General features: G+C 35.6%; 1 protein-coding gene across 19 annotated transcripts in view; it reads right to left on the bottom strand.

Moving 5' to 3' along the window:
• The window catches only part of LOC101741761 (four and a half LIM domains protein 2), a 197,722-nt gene that overhangs the window by 9,211 nt on the left and 167,909 nt on the right, over window positions 1–20,602 (bottom strand). For 18 of the 19 annotated variants that reach the window (XM_062674867.1, XM_004924738.5, XM_062674854.1 and 15 more), the window contains one exon: window positions 16,219–16,393. In XM_062674867.1, coding sequence (XP_062530851.1) covers window positions 16,219–16,393 — 175 coding nt within the window. Of the gene's footprint in view, window positions 1–7,199; window positions 9,424–16,218; window positions 16,394–20,602 lie in introns of those variants that run through there. The other variant, XM_004924740.5, reaches the window with a different exon arrangement.

The following is a 20,602-nucleotide window of genomic DNA, read 5'->3' as shown; positions in this document are numbered from 1 at the left end:
ACACATTGTAATTTAATTTCGTTCCATAATTAATTGTATTTGTATTAATTCATAAATTGCATGTTTTCACTTTTCCTATGTACCTACAATTGTAGTACAGAAACGAAAGATTGACTTACGGATCCAGAGATCTTACCATCCGGCTATGGAATGAGCTCCCCTCCACGGTGTTTCCCGAGCGCTATGACATGTCCTTCTTCAAACGAGGTTTGTGGAGAGTATTAAGCGGTAGGCAGCGGCTTGGCTCTGCCCCTGGCATTGCTGAAGTCCATGGGCGACGGTAACCACTCACCATCAGGTGTATGCTCGTCTGCCTACAAGGTAAATAAAAAAAAAAACGGAATAGACGGCAGACCATTAAATAATATTCTAAACGCGAACGTAAATCGTTTAGAAACGCAGTAATCGTTTAGTATCAAGTAAATACAGTTTTATGTGACAATTTGTTCGGAATAGTCTCATTACCATTCGGCATTACAAGCGAGCCGAATGTGAATAAATCTTATGGCCGACTTCAATTTCACTTGGATAATAAACCTTCACGGTAATGCTTTGCATGCGAAGTTAAAATGAAAATAATTCCTTTTAAATGTTAGAAGATAATTTTTATATCGAATTTCGCCAATCTGTTGATTTTCTTAATACGTGTCACGTTTTTATTTCGTTTACTTTGATTGCTGAATTAACATCATTTCGAGAGGTCAAAGGATATTTGGTTTAAGCGACATTTTTATTACATTATAGAAGAGCCATTTATAAGATTAAATTTTGGAAAAAATATCTAAATAAAAAAAACTTGTGAAGTTTTTTTTTGTATATGGTTACTCCATTGAGTAAACTTAATTTAAGTTCAATTAAAAACCTCAAATTGTTGATGCTAATACCAAATAAAACGCACCAAGTTTCATTCATAATTACATTACAAATATAAATGTCGTGTATTAAGAGAAATATCACTTAAACCAAATAGCCTTTCACCTTTAGATTTAAATGTATTCGGTATTGATAGACTTCACAAAGAACAAGAGTACCTACGAAAATTTCATTGAAAAATTTATGTAATTTTCATGAAAACTAACTTATTAAATATTCTTTCTCGTGATTGATTAGCAACGGTATTACTATTTACATTATTTTTTATTCCGTATTAAATCGCTATCAGGCACGTGCGTTATACGCTAGTGCTTGTGGCACGTGTCGTAAATCTGATAAGGAAATGAAGTTTCTATGATTGGAGTTTTCATGCTGTTTAATTTCAGTGGCCATACACAAGTATTGTATGTTTTATTTTATATCCATGATTAGAAAAAATGTTTCATAAGGATGTTATTTTTCAATCCGAGTTTATTATAAGTAGTAAACAAATTACTATACTAACTATATATACATCAAGTTTATTGTTTAGATGGGTGGACGAGCTCACAGCCCACCTGGTGTTAAGTGGTTACTGAAGCCCATAGACATCTACAACGTAAATGCGCCACCTACCTTGAGATATGAGTTCTAAGGTCTCAAGTATAGTTACGACGGTTGCCCCACTCTTCCAACAGAAACGCACTACTGCTTCACGGTAGAAATAGGCAGGGTGGTGGTATCTACCTGCGCGGACTCACAAGAGGGCCTGCCACCAGTATTGAAGATAATACTAGATAAGAATAAGATTCGATTTTTTTATTCAAATGCCAAATTTTTTTTGGAGATTTGTCGTGTCGTGGTTCGTGTTGCTATTACAATTCTATTTCCTATTGCAATTCTTTCTGTATTTAACCCAACAACAACTGAGATGTGACCCATCATGAAAACCGCTACTTTGAGACATTAATGTGTCTCAATTGCATTTAAGGCCCGACTGTACTGTTAGAATCATATTGAAAACCCCATTGAGTTGGTTGAAACAAACACGTTGTCATCTAAAAATGAGATCCGAATAGCATTCTTCATTAGAGCTAATTTAATTGTAACACGGTCATAAAAAAAGCATTAGTCCACTTAATGAATCATTTCAATAAGTAGCTAGTGATTTTAAATTGATCGTTACGTCATCGCGTATATTACCTAGTTTTTGTTGATACAAGCTGTGGGGTGCGTCTATGTGTATAGTTAATCTGTGGACGAGTATTCAATGTATCAACTGTTCTAGATAACGTGAAATGTAGTGATGAAGAAACAGAAATACTGATTTGGCTTAAAAGACTTTGTTTCCAAGCCAGTAAAATTTATTAAAAAAAATGTATCAACTGTCAATCAGAGCGCAGATTGATTTGGTCGTCGTGATCAGGGTCAAATCGTGGCGAACGCAGCCGAGGTTAGCAACGCCAGCTGTTCCCTACTACACCTTATACAGCAATGCCCCTTACTTGTTAGTTTGATTTCCTATACAATAAAGTTTCCTATATAATAAGGCGACGTTACTTTGATTAGTTTTCACATTATTTAAAAATATTTTTTTACTAATACTAATTTAAAAATATTACCGCCACAATGATTTCTATATTAGAATTGTTTTATGTAAATCAACAAACAAATTGAAAAGCTCACTAAACATTATTTTGTATTCAACTAGATCATTCTTATAAATCGGCCGTCAATATCTTCCATTGCATTTCTGTCTGACAGAATGTATTTTGAGAATGACGTAACTGTTATAATTGACAAGCCATGAACTATGGCATTGTCTTTGTGCAGAGGTCAGAAAAAGTGGGCTAATTAAGGCGGGATAACTACTTAAATAATTTTCGAGGTTTATTTATTTATTGGTCAATTAAATATATCATTAAATGCAAAATGTCATCAGTATTTATAATTATAATTTTCATTGAATTCGATTGGCCTCGGTCGTGATGTATCGGATCTGTTTACAGAATATAACATGTTGTGGTTTATGGTATAGTACTAGCCTTTCACGCAATAGAGAAAAGCAGCTACGAAAGTAAAGTCTGTGATACGTCGAGATGAAAAAGTTGGCGCGTATTTGTTTTATTCCTTATTCAAATTCAAATTCAAAAGCATTTATTTCAACTTAGATTTCAGTATAAGACACTTGTTGAATGTCAAAATATAAATAACAATGTTAACTCTACCACCAGTTCCAAACAAAGCCCCAGTCCTGAGAAGAACCGGCGAAACAAACTCAGCGGGCTTTTTTTTTGTTTTTTTCTCAAATATTTTCTTCTTTTTTTAAATAAGTAACAATATTTGCAGTAAACGAAAAAACAAGTAAAAAAATACAATTACAAAATAATAATAATAATAATGAAAAATGAAAACAAAAAATGAAAACATAGACAGATGAACTAGCTCACGACCATGGTGAACACTGAACCTGGCGTTAAGTGGTTACCGGAGCCCATAGACTTTAACAAAGTAAATGCCGCCACCCACCTTGAGACATGAACCCTATGGTTCGATTCTATAGAACAACGGCTGCCCCACCCTTCAAACCGTAACGCATTACTGCTTCGCGGCAAAAATAGGCGGGGTAGTGATGGGCTCACAAGACTCTACCGCCATTAATTTGTTAGTGTATTTGAGAATTTACGTGCGTTACAGAAAAATGCGAGATTGTTTTCAATTGTGGAATATTAAAGACCTATCAGATGGAGAAAAAGAACCACAATGATTTGTTTTACTCTAATTTACCAATAAAAGTGTTACATAGCTATTTTTTTGTTAATAGTTTAAAGATTCTAAGTATGTGACAGCCCTAACGTAAATGGTTGTATGCTAAGGTCACTACGATTGGATATATTACGATGATACTATGATATTATGATGATTGTTATTGATTCATGATTTATATAAAACATTAATGTAATATAAGTCTGGAACTGTCAATCTAAATGACAAGAACAAAGGTGCCATTATGTTCCAGGCTCTCTGCGATATCTATGTCATAGATAGAATATACGCAGGGTAATAATTAGTAAAATACTCGCGGAGTAATGGAAGCGGCTCGGTTTTGCCTCGGTTGCGGTTGAAAATTATGCGCTAATGATTACGAATATTACTTGTGGATAAAATATTACAAACTAGTAAAAAAGTAAACTATACCTTTATTTTCCCTACCTATGCTATCTATACTATCTTGAGAGGCTATTTCAGATTCTCATTGACGTTTAGGTGAGCTCATGGGGCTCAAGCCGGTAGTGCTTCGCAGAATCTACCACCGGATCGGAAACGCGACCCACTGAGAAGATCCCGCGAGCAACTCAGTGGGTTGTATCTATGGGTTAAAAGCTGTACCATAGAGATCAATAAAGTATTATTGTAATAGAGTATCAATGCCTAATCAAATGTATGGTCTATCTCTATTTTTGGAACGAAGTTCCTTACGGCAGGCTTGGAGGGGATAGGGATTTTGCTGCGCGACCGAACTGAAAAAAATGTGATAGTAAAACCGTAAGAAAAAATCCGTGGAAAAAAGTGCGTGGAATAAAACCGTTATATTAGACGTGCGCAGGCGCGACAGTCGCATACACAAGCGAGTAGTGTATAATACCTTTCTCTTTCTCCCTCTTTCTTTTCGTTCTCTCATCCCTTCTCTCTCTATTTGCAAATTGTGTCGATTCTACATTAGCCGAAGGAACTTCGTTCCTACCTGGAGTCCCACGACACCACATCTTTCATTTTTAATCGATTTTTTGAATAAACGAGAATTATGCAAGTTATAAAAATAATAAAACGTTTTTCCCCACTACTGACAATGTATCAAACGTCGCAGAAAGTGTTAGTAGCTAGTACAACACTGAATGAGAACAACACTACGTCCCGGAAATAAAATTATTTCGCAAGCGGATATTGCAGATTTATGCGGGAAACGAGAATATTTCCGAGTTATTTGATATAATAACTGGCTGAAATAAGATGATTGTGTGACAATTCTTTTTATTTGGGCTTCAAAATGTAGCTAATGCTGCTAAATTCTCAAAACTGATTCGTAGAGGCATCGCGACAGTTTCCACCTTCCCCAATTCCCAATACAGTTTTATGAATAAAAACTCCTTGCTCTATAAATGGTATTTCAAAATTCGAGTAAGTGTTTAAACTTATACAAAACAAAACTGTTTATACTATGGGCAGATGTAAGGACGTACCATTTCAACATCGTTATGAAATTAAAACTATTTTTGATTTGTACTCCATAGCTCATGGCGGTATTGATGGTAAAATTCAAATATCCGTACATGGGACTAACAAAAAACAAATTGCTTAACATTTGGTGTTTTTAGTGACGTACATTTTACTATATCGAGGGGTGAAAGAGACATTTCGCTTAATATGCCTAATAATAAAAGATTCGTCATATTTGGTATTAAGTAGTATTAACAGCTCGATATTTTTAATTGAACTTTAAGTTTAAAGTTCAAATAACTGAGGAAGTTTTTTGTTTTATGTTTTTTATTCAAATTTTAAACTTTAAATGGTTCTACTGTAAAGTTTAAAAAATGTCGCTTAAACCAAATAGCCTTTCACTTCTAGATATGTTGTAAGTCTTCGAGCACGTAATTTAAAAATTAACACTTTAAAATTTTAAAAGCTCTTTATAATTATAAGGTTATAACCTCGGAGCGATCTTCGAGCGATACTTGTTACTTCGATTCCACATTGCCACATTCGATTTATTTAAAATATGTGATTACTGTGACACATTTTAACCGTGATTGTATTTTTTATTTTATTTTGTTTAATGACCTTTTATAGTTTGACTAGCCGTACTCGCTCGGATGCATGGTTCAGTAATTATAACGGAACATCTGTAAAAACCACTTTAGATTTATATATCAGTATAGATTATATCATGGCTTATCCGACCCTAAGGGGTGATACGAAATTTGAATTGACATTATACTTCATAATGGTAATAATTGAAAATCCAATTATGCATACTGTAATATAACTATGCTGTTGTCCATAAGCGACGGTGCTATCATCAGGTAATAATAGGTAATATGTCGGCGTATGTTCCTTCGAAGGCAATTGTTTTTTTTTGTGAATTGGAAATAAATAAAATTTGCATTTGTAAATAATAATTTTGTAAAAAACTTAACGTTGAGATGTTAATTTCATAAGAAGACGTGTCGATCAGATTGTCAATAATGAAGCAATGTCTCCATAATAATATTAGCTTAAGAACCATCTGTGTACACGTTTGCTTTGCTAATTGTACCAGTCGGCCTCCGCATTAAGCCCGACTAATTGAATCTTCATTAATTTAATCAAGAAATGTACAAAATATTACACCTTTTTTAACTCAAGCCGGCAGACAAACGGTAGTAAACATCTTTGTACAATGCTAAAAAACTTAAAATAAGAAGAAGATATAAATAATAAGAAAAAACATCGCAACTGACCATAAGCATTAGTAGTATTTAGTATATTTGTTGAAGGCGCTAAAATAATACATAGTTTTATTCATTGTGGAGTTTACTCTTTAAGAGTCAGTTGAAGATTTTTAAACGACATATTGATGAGCGTTTCCAAAAATTATTATATTTTTGAATTATTCATTATACTTAATTGATTTTTTTTTAATTCAGAGCAGTTTGTACTTCTAATGTAAGAAGCCACATAAAGAGTGGCTATTCAAAGTTCGAAACGACTAGTTTTCTTATCATATAGTTAAATCTTGTATTGCACGTAATGTATAATCAAGTTTTAAAAAGTTGTAGCCGAATGTTTTGCAAATGATGTAATAGTTAAAACGGCGCATCGCGACTTAAATCGGAATAAATTCTGATTGAGAATTTATGTTTCGTACAAAAATGCAATGATAAAAAATGAGTAGACATTTTAGCGGCAAATATTGTAAATAAAATAACTCAAAGTAAATTTTCGTGTTTATAATACATTTTTACCATTTTAAGCACAGATTTAAGGTGGAATGAATAATAATTATTTTTAAATTAAATCGATATATTTAATACTAACTATTATATCGTAGTTGCTTGGAAAATAGGCTTTGTACACCATCGATTATACTTTGTTTGTATACCTTGAGATGAATTTCCATTTTTTTTTTAATAAAATCATGATGCATTTAAAGGAACATATGAGAACTCCTTCGACATATTAATTCAGCTAGTTTGAGTGTTATATTTAATGGTAGTTTAATTTAACCGTCAAATTTTGACAGACAATGAATGTTATCTGTATAGCAGCTAAATTAATTTAAGAAAAAAAAAAAAAAAACATTTAGCAACCTGCAACAGTTTTCCTTGGATCTCCTAACAAACATCTCTCCCGTAACGCACAGCAAAACTTCTTGTTCTCCCTCTCCGCGGTCGCGTTGGGAAGAAACATAGATAATATCGCAACGTCTTCATTGTTTTCCCGCGCTCGCCTTATCCTATCTTGTCCGACTGTCTTCATTGTCAAATGAAGGCGGGACTTCAAATCTTCACTCAAGACGTCCGCTGACATTTTGGTTTTTTTTTTTTAAAGACAGCACTGTTGTCGCGTATGGCTTCGCTGCGCGCGGTACGAAAACTGAACGCCGCTTGAGACTCTGAGGGAGTGTGGGCTGTTAAGGTTTCGTTGATTTGAATCTGCATGGCTCGTTTGTGAGGTTTTAGTTAGTGATAGCAGATCGTTTTGTGCAGAGAAGCTGTCGTTTGTTTTTATGTCAAATCGAATTAGTTACAGTCGCATTAAATCTTCCGTTGTTTGTTTAATGTTTCTGATTAATTTGGAGGCTTTGGATTCGAATTTAATTTGAGTCTATGTTGTATATTTTTATAATTTGAGTCTATGTTGTATATTTTTACACTTACTTTATTTACTTTAGCATATACATATTATTCTAGACACAGGCTTTTCCTATAATTGGAAAGAGCACAATACATACAAAAAGTAGTGTGATTTTTCCTAGTAAAATTTTGTAGATAGTAAATATATTATTTGTGGGAAATCTAAATGTTCGTTTTTATGTATTTTTTTTTAATTACGAAAAGAAATTCAATTACTCATGAGACTGGATCCCTTTACTTTATATACCGAATAAAAAGACACACATAGTTAAATTTATAATAAAAAAGTAAAAAATTATGTGTTTTGGAATTTAAGTTTTTTGTAACCAGAATGCATATACAGCAAAATATTATATTACTAGAAATAGTGGACACACATGATATCAAATGTTTTTTAAGCGACAATAACGTACCGTAGTCCCAACTTGATATTCGAACGGAAGTTTTTTTCCAATAAATCAATGATCAAATGACTCAACACTAAAAAAAACAACAAAAAAAAAAAAACAATCTGATCCGCTTAAAAACTTGTACGTAGGACGTATTGTAACTTAATTATTGTCGGTATACACGATAAGGATTTAGGATTCCGAAGATTGATGCGACAATGAGGAAGTCATTAGTCTGGATTCTAGCCGATTGGACAATATGGGAGTGAGGTTTTATTTATTGCGTTCGTTAATGTAGGTTTCTTCATTCTTTTTTTTTTGTCGAACTGAGACTTGCCTCTGTTCTTGGATATGTGCGGCTAAATATATGCCTATCGTTAGGTAGCTACACCCCAAAAATGCTCAGTTATGTGGGAAGAAATTTTAATGCTGAAAAATGCTTTTGTGCAAATGAAAATCATATTATGTAACTAGTATTATTATAATAAATATAATTCACCTATCCGTATGATGATGATTCATCTACACAATCTCCCATTGATAAACTAATCAGTTCATTTATTGAATCTAAGAAAATCTATGAAGATATTATCAACGTGATATATTGTTAGCTTCGCGCCGGATCTTCTCAGTGGGTCATGATTTCGGTGGTAGATTCTGCGAATCACTACTCTTGCTAGGGTTAGTGTAAGCAATTTCTATCAAGTTGAGCCTGTGAGCTCACCTACCCGTCCTAGAGAAGTTAGAATTGCCGCTTAGGCTGTCAGCGAATAGGTAGGAAAAAAAGACATTGTGTTACTCTATTCAGATATCGTGTCATTATCGATACATTCAATATAAAAATCATGTCCCTTCGGTCAGTCCTCAAAAGCGACATTGACGTAAGCGCAGACAAATACTTACTCACATCTTTGAAAGATAAATTATTATAAATAAAATCAACATGACACGTGTTAAGTTAACATCACGTATGCGTTTTGCGCTAAAATATTTATTTAAAAATATGCATCGGCAAATAAATACTATATAATGCTTTTTGTCGGTATGATTGGTGATGCAGTGATATGACGTATATATTATGTACTGTAAAATAAGTAGTTATACGTATTACATTGCGTCTTAAGAACGGGAACCCACGTTCGGATTGGTCGTTTTATTGTTGGGCTTTTGTGCATTAAAGCGTATTGGAAAATTAAGGATGTAAGAAGAACGTACTTGCAATTTCGTTTTCTAGAATATCTTTTATATTTCTGTATTTTTACGGTGTATTTTAAAGAAAAACTACACCATCTTAAGACAGAGACCGGGTCGAAATATCAAAATTGCAGTTTCAACTGAATTTGTGATTCTAAAATACTGTTCTAATACCTCGCAAAAATAATGGCGAACCATGGCTCATTTGCTTTAGTGGTAAACAGAAAGAAATACTGTCTCATTTATAATTTTTTTCATAAGGTAGGTTTTGATCGTAGTAGGGAAAAGGACAGAGCGGGTCATGGTTTTTTAAAAATTGGAACTTTCCAAGCCTTTCCAATACCTGAGGTTTTAAAGTTTAAGTAGCATTGGGTTGTGAAATAAAAATCACAATATATTCATCAAAAATCATAGAAAACATTTTCAATTCGAAACTATAAGAGGATGTGTAACAATTAAAAAGGTTTCATTGAACTAATACAGTTCTTGATGTGGTTTATAGTATACTACATTACATAATACCAACATCCACTTGTGAACTGCCAGACCTCAATATCATACTCAAAGGTAAAAAACTAGTAATATTTTTTGATCAAAAGACAGACGGTAGTCAGCAAGGTTAGATAGTTAAACTTTAAAAGTACTATTTGGTGCATTTTAATTGGCTTGTTTTGTATAACGAACAATGTACCTACTTAAATGCCATCAGCGCCGATGTATATTGCAAATTACTAACCTAGAATACTTGTTGTACATGTACATAATACTATATAGTAGTTTTTTAACATTCGGGCAAGGATTTCTAATCGACAAACAGATTTTCAGAAATTTTAATTAAAGTCCAGAACCGTAGTTGAATTGATTCTGAACAATTAAACTCTGTTCTGTTTAAGGAACGTTTATTCGATTCCGTAGAAACTTTAATTGCTTACTTATCTTTAGCGTACCGCACGTGTTTTCGGTTTAAAAGTTCCAAGTAAATTTTATTAGTAGCAAAACAGTATGTTTTGCATTAAATTGTGTATCTGTGTGTTAAAGGTTTTCTAACTTTATTTTAAATTAGTTGTACCCGTCCGCTTCGCTTGCCATTTAAAATTAACATTATTATTTCTCACCCCCACAAAGATTCTCATCATTAACGACCCCGCAACTGGTGTAGGGAGTCCAACACTCATATAAATATTAGCATATCCATTAAGCACATGTATTTTCTACATGGATACCAAGTTTCAAGTCAATCGGATGAATGGTTTAGTAGTTATAACGGAACATCCGTAAAAACCACTGTAGATTTATATACTAGTATAGATATAGATTAATCATTGATGATATATGCATTTATAAATTCGTCAAATCTCTAATTCTTCTCAGTCGTATGCACTCTTGGCAGAGTGGTCGTGGTCATCACTTCGGTTGGTGGTGCGCTTCACCAGACGTCGCCATTCCTCGCGTACCGCGGCCCTTCTTGTGCACTCGTTAACGGGACCGTTTAGAGCTGCCTTTATTTGGTCGGTCCATCGTAACGGTGATCTGCCGCGCGGTCTTGTACCCTCTATCATGCCCTGCACCACAAGGCGCTCAACTGAGTCGTCACCTCGCCGCGACATATGTCCGAAGAAAGTGAGAATGCGACCCTGAACGATGGAGGATAGTCGCTGCTTGATGCCGAGTTCCTGTAGAATTGACTGATTCGTTCTGAACTCTGTCCACGATATTTGCAGCATTCTTCTCCAGCACCACATTTCGAGAGCATCTATCCTCTTTTTCTCACTTTCTCTCAATGAACAGGTCTCAGCAGCATAAAGAAAAATGGGGAAGACCAGCGCTCTTACAAGTCTGATTTTAGTGGCTTTAGTGATATTTCGATTCCCCCATATTTTCTTCAGTCTGTCCATGGCTGACCTCGAAACAGCCATACGCCGCTTGATTTCATCAACGCACCCGCCAGTGTTCTATGAAATCTCTAATAGGTACTATGAAATTGACAGGAAATAGTGTGGAATAGGAAATAATAGTGGAAAGGAATAGGAATAGGAAAGGTGTATAGAACGGAAAGCAACTGTGTGTTGAAATCAAACAATTTTTTTCGAGATGGGCCTTTATAAGAAGGTTTTTAATGGTTATTACGAAAGAGAGGACTGAAACCCAACACAAATAAACATTTAACAAATATCATATATATGTTGTCGATGCTAATAATATATCCGATATTCACTATGGATTTTTGGTTTCTTACCGGCGCATAAAGTTGAAGCATTCTTTGATGTGTTAGACAAATAATTAGCTATTTACATTCTCAAGTAAGTGTCCAAGTTCCAAGTACTAATCTTACATAATTTAAGGCAACATTATGAGTGAAATCTGTGGTTTACTAACAAAAATAGCTCTTAGACTCCACACCTTACGAGTTACTTTTGTAAAACACGTTTTATCATCACTTTATATTATTATAATTATTAATAAGTAAGTGTGATATGGATTTGTATTAGCATGTGTTATGTGATTTTTATTGTTTCTTTGTCACGTTTATATTGGATCAAACATTTTATGATGACTAATGTATTATTATTTATTTTTTCTCAAAGCTAAAATTGTTAATAACTAGTTAGACTTGTTTATATCTATTGAAAAGAAAATTGATGAATATATAATAGTTTTTCATATTAGATGTAAACGGTATATTATATATCTGTTTACTGTATGTATATATTTTCTATAATAATGTATTGTCTATACACCGCAACATACCTGCTATATTTTTATATTTTCCATAATTTCTGTAAATTAAACTTTTTGTCTGGAATAGATCGCTTTTAGCGATAAGACCGCCTATTGTACAAATGTATCTGCTTTTTGACTGTTATTTGGATGTAAATTGTGTTTTGGTGTGCAATAAAGTGTATTATCTCTCTCTCTTTTTTTTGTTACAAATAATTTTCGCCGTAATTAATTCTCTTACCGTTCATACTAGTAGAACATGTATCGGTGAATAGAAAGTTTTTTTCTTACATTATTAATGTACTTATTGTTGATTAATGAAAATAGGATAATAGTTTAGATGTTACAAAAAATAGATCGGATCCGCGACACGACCCACGCCCGATGATTCAACCCAATTTACTTATTGTCAAAACTACAGATACTCAACTCGAATAAAGGTGCGACCATATTATTAATGGACTAATATTAATTTTAAATGAGTAATATTTAAATATACAAACAAATTAAATTCTGGAAGAACGTGTTTTATCGATTACGTAAGTTAAAATGGCTTTTAGATTAATAACAAACATAATAATTACAAGTATTTACATATCGACACTTGAAAGGCAAACGTGACTAAGCGACAATGCGTGAACTTTACACTAGACTAATTTAAAGTTGAAATACCTGAAAACAAAATTTATTTTAACGAAACTAGCTGTAGTAGAATCTAGCTAGTAGCTGTAGGATTGAAATGATTTTAATAGACCTAGAAATATATATTTTTTGCGCATCGAATATGGTTATTGCCTATCATTTATGTACAAAGTAGTTATTGTCGCTTAGTCACGTTTGCCTTTCAAGTGTCGATATGTAGTTTTATAAAACCAATGATTTCTTATGTGAATTATTAGTCTTGGCCAGTTTGGTGTTTCAGGTCGTGTGTTGTGTTAAGGGTGTATGTGCATAATAAATTATGTCGTTTTTAGTAGCAACCATGAGTATCTAGATGTAGGGTAGCTTTTTGTCTAACAGAAATCAGAATAGAATTACAAAGAATAGACAGATTGTAATCTAAACACGAAATGTTATTGCAAAATGATGTTTTTTTTTTGCTATCGACGAAGAATTTGTGTTCTCTGCAGTTCTGTATCAGGTAATACTAAATTATGTAAAACACCCTGCCTTTGAATGATGTTAAATTACCTTAAGCGAATTTCTACTGATATTGTTAGCTAGCACCGATAGATACCACTAACTTGCCTATTTATGCCGCAAAGTGATCATGCGAATCGGATTTCGACCTCAAAATCTATTCGAGATTTATCTTGAACTGGAGATGTCGTAATTTTTTTTTTTTTTTTATTGCTTAGATGGATGGACGAGCTCACAGCCCACCTGGTGTTAAGTGGTTACTGGAGCCCATAGACATCTACAACGTAAATGCGCCACCCACCTAGAGATACAAGTTCTAAGGTCTCAGTATAGTTACAACGGCTACAACACCCTTCGAACCGAAACGCATTACTGCTTCACGGCGGAAATAGGCGGGGTGGTGGTACCTACCCGTACGGACTCTCAAGAGGTCCTACCACCAGTATAATAAAAAGTAACTTTGGAACAATAGCTATAAAGCGCAAGAAACAAAAGAACTTTAATATGAGCCACTGTGAATCAATGACTTCTGCAAGCGAAAACCATATCCACAAAAAAATAATTCATGATTAATGATTTTTTTTTGGCACATTATTTGAAAAGGTCATTAATCGAACTGAGTTCCTCGATAAAGTAATTTTATAAAGACAGTGTCGGCACATACCGTTATCCGCACTAGTAAGGATTAATTTTTTTAACGGTGTTAAAAAAATTAATTGTTGTTTTGCTGTAAGGTAGATACTGATTGAGACCCGAAATCTGCAAGTCTTTTTAGGGTATTTATTAATAGTGGATTTTTGATGAGGAATTATGAATGTCATGGGCGTCCTTGAAATTAAATAAGACATATAACAACTTGCTTTAAATCGGATTTGTCATAATTAATTAAAAGTACTTTTTTTTCTACCTATGCTGATTAGCTTGAGAGGCTATATCAGCGTTACCCTAGCGTGTAGGTGAGCTCTCGGGGCTCAAACCGGAGTTGTTGCTAACACTGACCCTAGCAAGAGTAGTGCTTCGCGGAATCTACCACCAGATCGGAAACGCGACCCACTGAGAAGATCCGGCGGGAAACTCACTGGGCATAAAAGTACATTTTGATTTTAAAAGTCCGTAAATATCCTAAGTAGCTTTTAGTGATACACAAACCTTTGGATACTAATTATTATATTACAGGGATTAGTTACATGCCTATCAACCTCTATCAGCGCTTGTTTGGACCACTTTTTAAAGCACGTGACACACGACTGACAAGAATGAGTGACGTAACAAATTGATTTTCAACACCAACGTGCTAAAAATGACGAGTTTTATACAATAGTTTTGTTTACATTCGTATTATAATAATGTGAAATTGTGGTCTATTCGTCTATTAATATCTCGTTTTGGTTTTTATTTTAAACAATCGGGTACTATGACCGCGAACGTAGTGACAGTATTAAAACCTCTTGTATTCCATGTTAAAATTTAATTTATGAGCTTAATTTGAATGCATGAAAATCAATTAAATGCTAGTTTTAGTAGTAGGCAACGATCTATTTGGCCGTGGCTACGAAAACCGAAGTAGGTAGAAATTAAATAGGAATTCTGAACTAAGGAAATTGTAGTTTGAATAAATGAACTAGTAAATTGATTAGAAAAAGAATGAAAAAATGAGAACTATATCTATTAATGCTATTATCGATATGCCAGACACAAGTTAAGTCACAAGTTTGAAGTCGTCGTGGCCTAAAGGATAAGACGTCCGGTGCATTCGTATCTAGCGATGCAACGGTGTTCGAATCCCGCAGGCGGGTACCAATTTTTCTAATGAAATACGTACTCATCAAATGTTCACGATTGACTTCCATGGTGAAGGAATAATATCGTGTAATAAAGATCAAGCCCGCGAAACTATGTTTTGCGTAATTACTGGCGGTAGGACATCTTGAGTCCACACAGGGAGGTATCACCGCCCTGCCTATTTCTGCCGTGAAGCATTACTGGCGGTAGGACATCTTGAGTCCACACAGGGAGGTATCACCGCCCTGCCTATTTCTGCCGTGAAGCATTAATGCGTTTCGGTTTGAAGGGTGGGGCAGCCGTTGTAACAATACTGAGACCTTAGAATTTATATTTCAGGGTGGGTGGCGCATTTACGTTGTAGATATCTATGGGTTCCAGTAACTATTTAACACCAGGTTGGCTGTGAGCTCGTCCATGCATCCATCTAAGCAATAAAAAAATAAAAAAAAAGAATTTCTCCAACTAATTGGCAAACTCATTTGTCAATGTGTCGCCGAGTTCACGAATAACAAGTTGATTTCATTCGACGTGTCCAAATAAGGATTCCGATCCACCTCGCTGCATATGGTATCGCAGTGTGCGCTGTACAGCTCAGAAAAACCTAGGAACTGTCATTGCCACAACCTTACCTTTAGATGTACGTGGATCTGAAATTGTTTTTTTTTTGCCTTATGGACATATTACGAACAATTTAAATACGTAATTGGGAGGTACATCTATCGAGTAGATTAGCCACATTTACTTTTTGTAGTCGTTATCAATACGATCACGATTTAGTTTTAGATGGATGCTTATTTTTTTGTTGTTTTTAGTATATCGGTGATTGTTTCTAAATATTGTTAATCTATATAATAATATATAAAAATGAATTGCTGTTCGTTAGTCTCGCTAAAACTCGAGAACGGCTGGACCGATTTGGCTTATTTTGGTCTTGAATTATTTGTGGAAGTTCAGAGAAAGTTTAAAAGGTAGATAAATATGAAAATGCTTGGAATTAAATGAAAATAACAATATTGTTTTTCCTTTGATGTGTCCCCCGTCGAACGGATTACTTTTGTTTATTTTAAGTTTATTTTATACAAAAGTTTAGGTCTTTTATTTATCGATTGAGGCACTACGAAGTCTGCCGGGTCAGTTAGTATCCAAAAAATAAAGCTAGGTCAAAATTCTTATATGACTAAACCTGTGAATATTAAAGTAAAAGATATGATGATAAATAAGGTAAATTTAAGGAAATGCTGACTTACCAGCACGGAACACCTCGCCGCATCCATCGCAGCGGCTTGCGAACTGGGCGTCATAGCAGTTACCGCAGTAGATCTTGTCGAGCTTGGAGCCGAACTGCTTGTCGACCAGAGAGACGCGGCACTTGGCGCACAAGAAGCAGGCCTCGTGCCAGTGCTTGTCCTTGTACGACAGATCCTGAACGAAGCAGAAGAAACGGCTTATCAGTTTTACTGGTGGTAGGATCTCTTGTGAGTCCGCGCGGGTAGGTACCACCACCCTGCCTATTTCTGCCGTGAAGCAGTAATGCGTTTCGGTTTGAAGGGTGAGCCGTTGTAACTATACTGAGACCTTAGAACTTATATCTCAAGATGGGTGGCGCATTTACGTCGTAGGTGTCTATGGGCCCCAGTAACCATTTAACAGGTGGGCCGTGAGCTCGTGTACCCATCTAAGCAATAAAAAAAAACTAAGTTTGTCAACATTGACAAAGATTTTTTTTTGTTACGTTTAGGTCATATTCCTAAAGTAACAAACACGTTGCATTTATTTTTCATCATTAATATGTTTGCATTAAACCATTCAAAATAATGCTATGTTCAGTTGTCGTATAAAAAAACAATTAGCCTGTCAGATAATCCCAATAGCATTGCTTAATCTGCATTATGTTCTATGTAGGCGTTTGCATAGAACTGTAGAGATTAAATCAATTGTGATCTAGACATCTTCGATCATCCATACATACGATCGTTAATTACAAGGTCTTGTTTATTGTTTTTTGTGGCTAGATTAATTAGTCTTAGCGTACCGTTATTGACCTAGAATAGCTGGATGTAGTCAAGCAAGAATTCAGAAGACATATTTCGACGTTGTTTAGTTCGTGGTAAAATTAGCATATTTTCCGTCATACTTTTTAGTCGTCAGTTTTTTTCATAATAACGTCCAATTAAAATTTGACTTGATGAAAGGTGTACATTATGACCTTTTTTGTGTATTCACTCAACAATAAGCCATATAGTTATAGCAAGTTTTATCTAGTATCTGTTCTTTAAACGCGATACCTATACGTTGCCTTTAAAATATGTTAATTGGCTAGGTTGCTGTTTCAGTGTACTCATAATTTAGATACCAGCAATCTATACAGAGGGTTTTTGGCCGCCGCGAGCTCCGCGTCACAAGAAAATGGAGATCGTTGACCCCAAGCGTCACGTGATTTTTAAATACATTACGCTGCGTACGTTGCTAAATATCGGATGACACAATCTAGACGAAGGCATGATTTCCATGGTTCTTCAAGGTGGAAGAAACTAGAGGGATATAAATTCGGTGCAGTAAGTTATCGTGGTCTAAAGGATAAGATGCCTGGTGCAATCATATCGAGTCATGCGACTGTGCCGATGTTCGAATCCCGCAGACAGGAATTTTTTGAATGAAGATGTAGGAATAGCATCGTGTAATAAAAATCAAACCCGCAAAAATTACGTTTTGCGACTACTAGTTTTAGGGCGTCTTGTGAGCCCGTACGGGTAGGTACCTCATTCTGCCTATTTTTGCCGCAAAGCAGTAAAACGTTCCAGTTTGAAGGGTAGGACAGCCCTTCCGCTATAGAACTGATGTTTTAAGGTGGTTGACGGCATTTACATTGTTCATGTCTATGGGCTCTAGTCATTACTTAACACCAGGTGAGCTGTGAGCTCTTTCAGTCGTCCAAGTAATCAAAAGTCGGGATGTTTTTTTTTAGTTGGTTCCAAACTGATACCAGAGTCGCCGTAGTGGATACCATACGCCGCTAAGCAAAGTTGGATTTATATAGCGGCTGTATTTATTTTCAAATCACAGCAAGCGATTGCTTCGTAGAGCTAATCTGGTCACTGGTAGCGTCCCTTAGTTTATAGAAAAAGTATTGTTGACAGCTTTTGATTTCTAAACGTGCTTAACCAACTTTTTTTATAGACTTTTATAAAGTACGCTTTGAATAAAATATCTAAGCACGTCTGTCATCAATGCAGTTTTGTTTTTCTATTTCTATAAAACCTTTTTCGAAAATTTACATTTAGGCACCGCAGCACTTTCCATTAATGAATCAATCAATCCGTACTCGCACGTCATAGCTCATAACCTTTTTGAATCTTTGACATTACAATATGCTAATTGCAAGTGCCACTGCTCTATATCAGGTTCTCCACTACCAGACCATTCCAATAGTCAAAATCAATATTCTATTTCTACCTGTAAGCCCGTTGTAAACAATATAATTAAACCTTTGCTTACAACAAACATTATTAAAATATTCAGTGATGAACTAGGGAAAAATATGGGTGTAGCGCTGAATGATCTGTGCTCGGGACAATCTGTGATAAATTATTGTATGCCAGGGGCTTCATGTACCCACATCCTTAATAAAATTTTAAAAGTGACTCATTGCCCAAACACAACAATAATTATAATGATTGGGAGAAGGGGAAATGCAGATATAAGAGATATAAAATATCAAATAAATCAATTATTAACACTACAGGTGAAAAAGATCATTATGTTTGCATTTCCATTTATTCAGAGTATGCCAGCGGAAAACAAAATGAGACATAGTATTAATGATTTTATGCAAACAATTTCAAATGTAAATAATTATTATGTCACGACACCATGCAAGTCACAAAATATATTTTACACTATTGACATTAATTGCATGATAAAAAATAAATGTATTAGTATGACAAAACCTAACAAATACTATTTAGGTAGCTACAATTTTAGACAAGTAGCAAACTCGCTACATTATTTTTTACACATTTATCTAGCCATGAATTTGGCTAATCAACCTACTGCTTCTTTTGAGCAGGAAAAAAATATGACATCTATTAATTTGGAATCCGTTCCAAGTAATTTAAATTAAATACTAAGACAACAGAGTTTACCTCTTGCAGTAAATATGATTTATTTGGACACAGCCCATCAACAAATACTGTTTCTTTGAAAACAACTGTGATCAACCTGGTGCATCAGAACTTACAAGGTTTGATGGGTAAAGAACTTGAAATTGATTTGTTTCTAGATTACAACAAAGTCAACTTTCTATGTGTAACTGAACATTGGCTTAAAAAATATGAATTAAATTGTAATTTTAAAAATCACCAGGTTATGAGTTCCTTCTGCAGAGAGAATGCTATACGAGGAGGCTCTCTTATCATTGTTAATAAAGATTTTTTTTTTTTTTTTTTTTTTTTTTTTATTGCCCTTGTAGACAGACGAGCATACGGCCCACCTGATGGTGAGTGGTTACCGTCGCCCATGGACTTCAGCAATGCCAGGGGCAGAGCCAAGCCGCTGCCTACCGCTTAATACTCTCCACAAGCCTCGTTTGAAGAAGGACATGTCATAGCGCTCGGGAAACACCGTGGAGGGGAGCTCATTCCATAGCCGGATGGTACGTGGCAAAAAAGACCTCTGGAAACGCACTGTGGATGACCGCAGTGGCTCCAGGTAGTATGGATGAACTCTACTCCGGTGGCGGGCGGTGCGATGGTAAAAACGAGATGCCGGTATCATCTCGAACAATTCCTCAGAGCACTCCCCATGGAACATACGGTACAAAATACAGAGGGAACCGAAGTCCCTCCGCAGACCCAGAGGTTCCAAACGATCCGTGAGACCGGGATTATCGACAATCCGAACGGCCCTCCTCTGTATGGAGTCAAATGGAAGAAGCTGGTATTTGGGAGCCCCGGCCCAGAGATGGGAGCAGTACTCCACGCGAGGCCGGACTTGTGCTTTATAAAGCAAAAGCCTTTGTCCAGGCGTGAAGTACCGCTTCGCTCTGTTGAGGACTCCCAGCATTTTGGACGCCAACTTGGCTTTGCCTTCCAAATGACTCCGAAACTGGACATCGCTCGAAATGTCGACCCCAAGTATCCCAATACTCTCGGAAGGTTGCAGGGATACTCCTTGGAATTGCGGCGCCATGACAAAGGGGTCCTTCTTCGCAGTGAACGCGCAAACTTGTGTCTTTAACGGGTTGAATTGAACCAAGTTCAATTCACCCCATTTGGAGACTCGCCCCAGAGAGTTCTCCACTTCAGACACAAGTTTTGATCGTCTCTCTTGCACCACGCTCCGAGAGAGACTCTGATGGCCGATATATCGCGCATCCCCCGTGCTGTCATCCGCATAGCAATGCATGCCATCAATAGACAGCATGTCATTGATATACAGGATGAAAAGCGTGGGGGAGAGCACCGAACCTTGTGGAACGCCAGCGTTAATGGTCATGGTATCAGAACAGTCACCGTCTACAACGACCGTGATGCTCCGCCCATCCAAAAAGCTAGCGATCCACTTGCAGAGACCCTCGGGGATTCCGTAAGATGGTAGCTTCGACAGAAGTGCCCTATGCCAGACCCTGTCGAA

Source organism: Bombyx mori, chromosome 22, assembly GCF_030269925.1.
Source record: "Bombyx mori chromosome 22, ASM3026992v2".
NCBI lineage: Eukaryota > Metazoa > Arthropoda > Insecta > Lepidoptera > Bombycidae > Bombyx > Bombyx mori.
The sequence above is the reverse complement of the archived record's forward strand: the minus strand, read 5'-3'. Positions and strand labels throughout refer to the sequence as shown.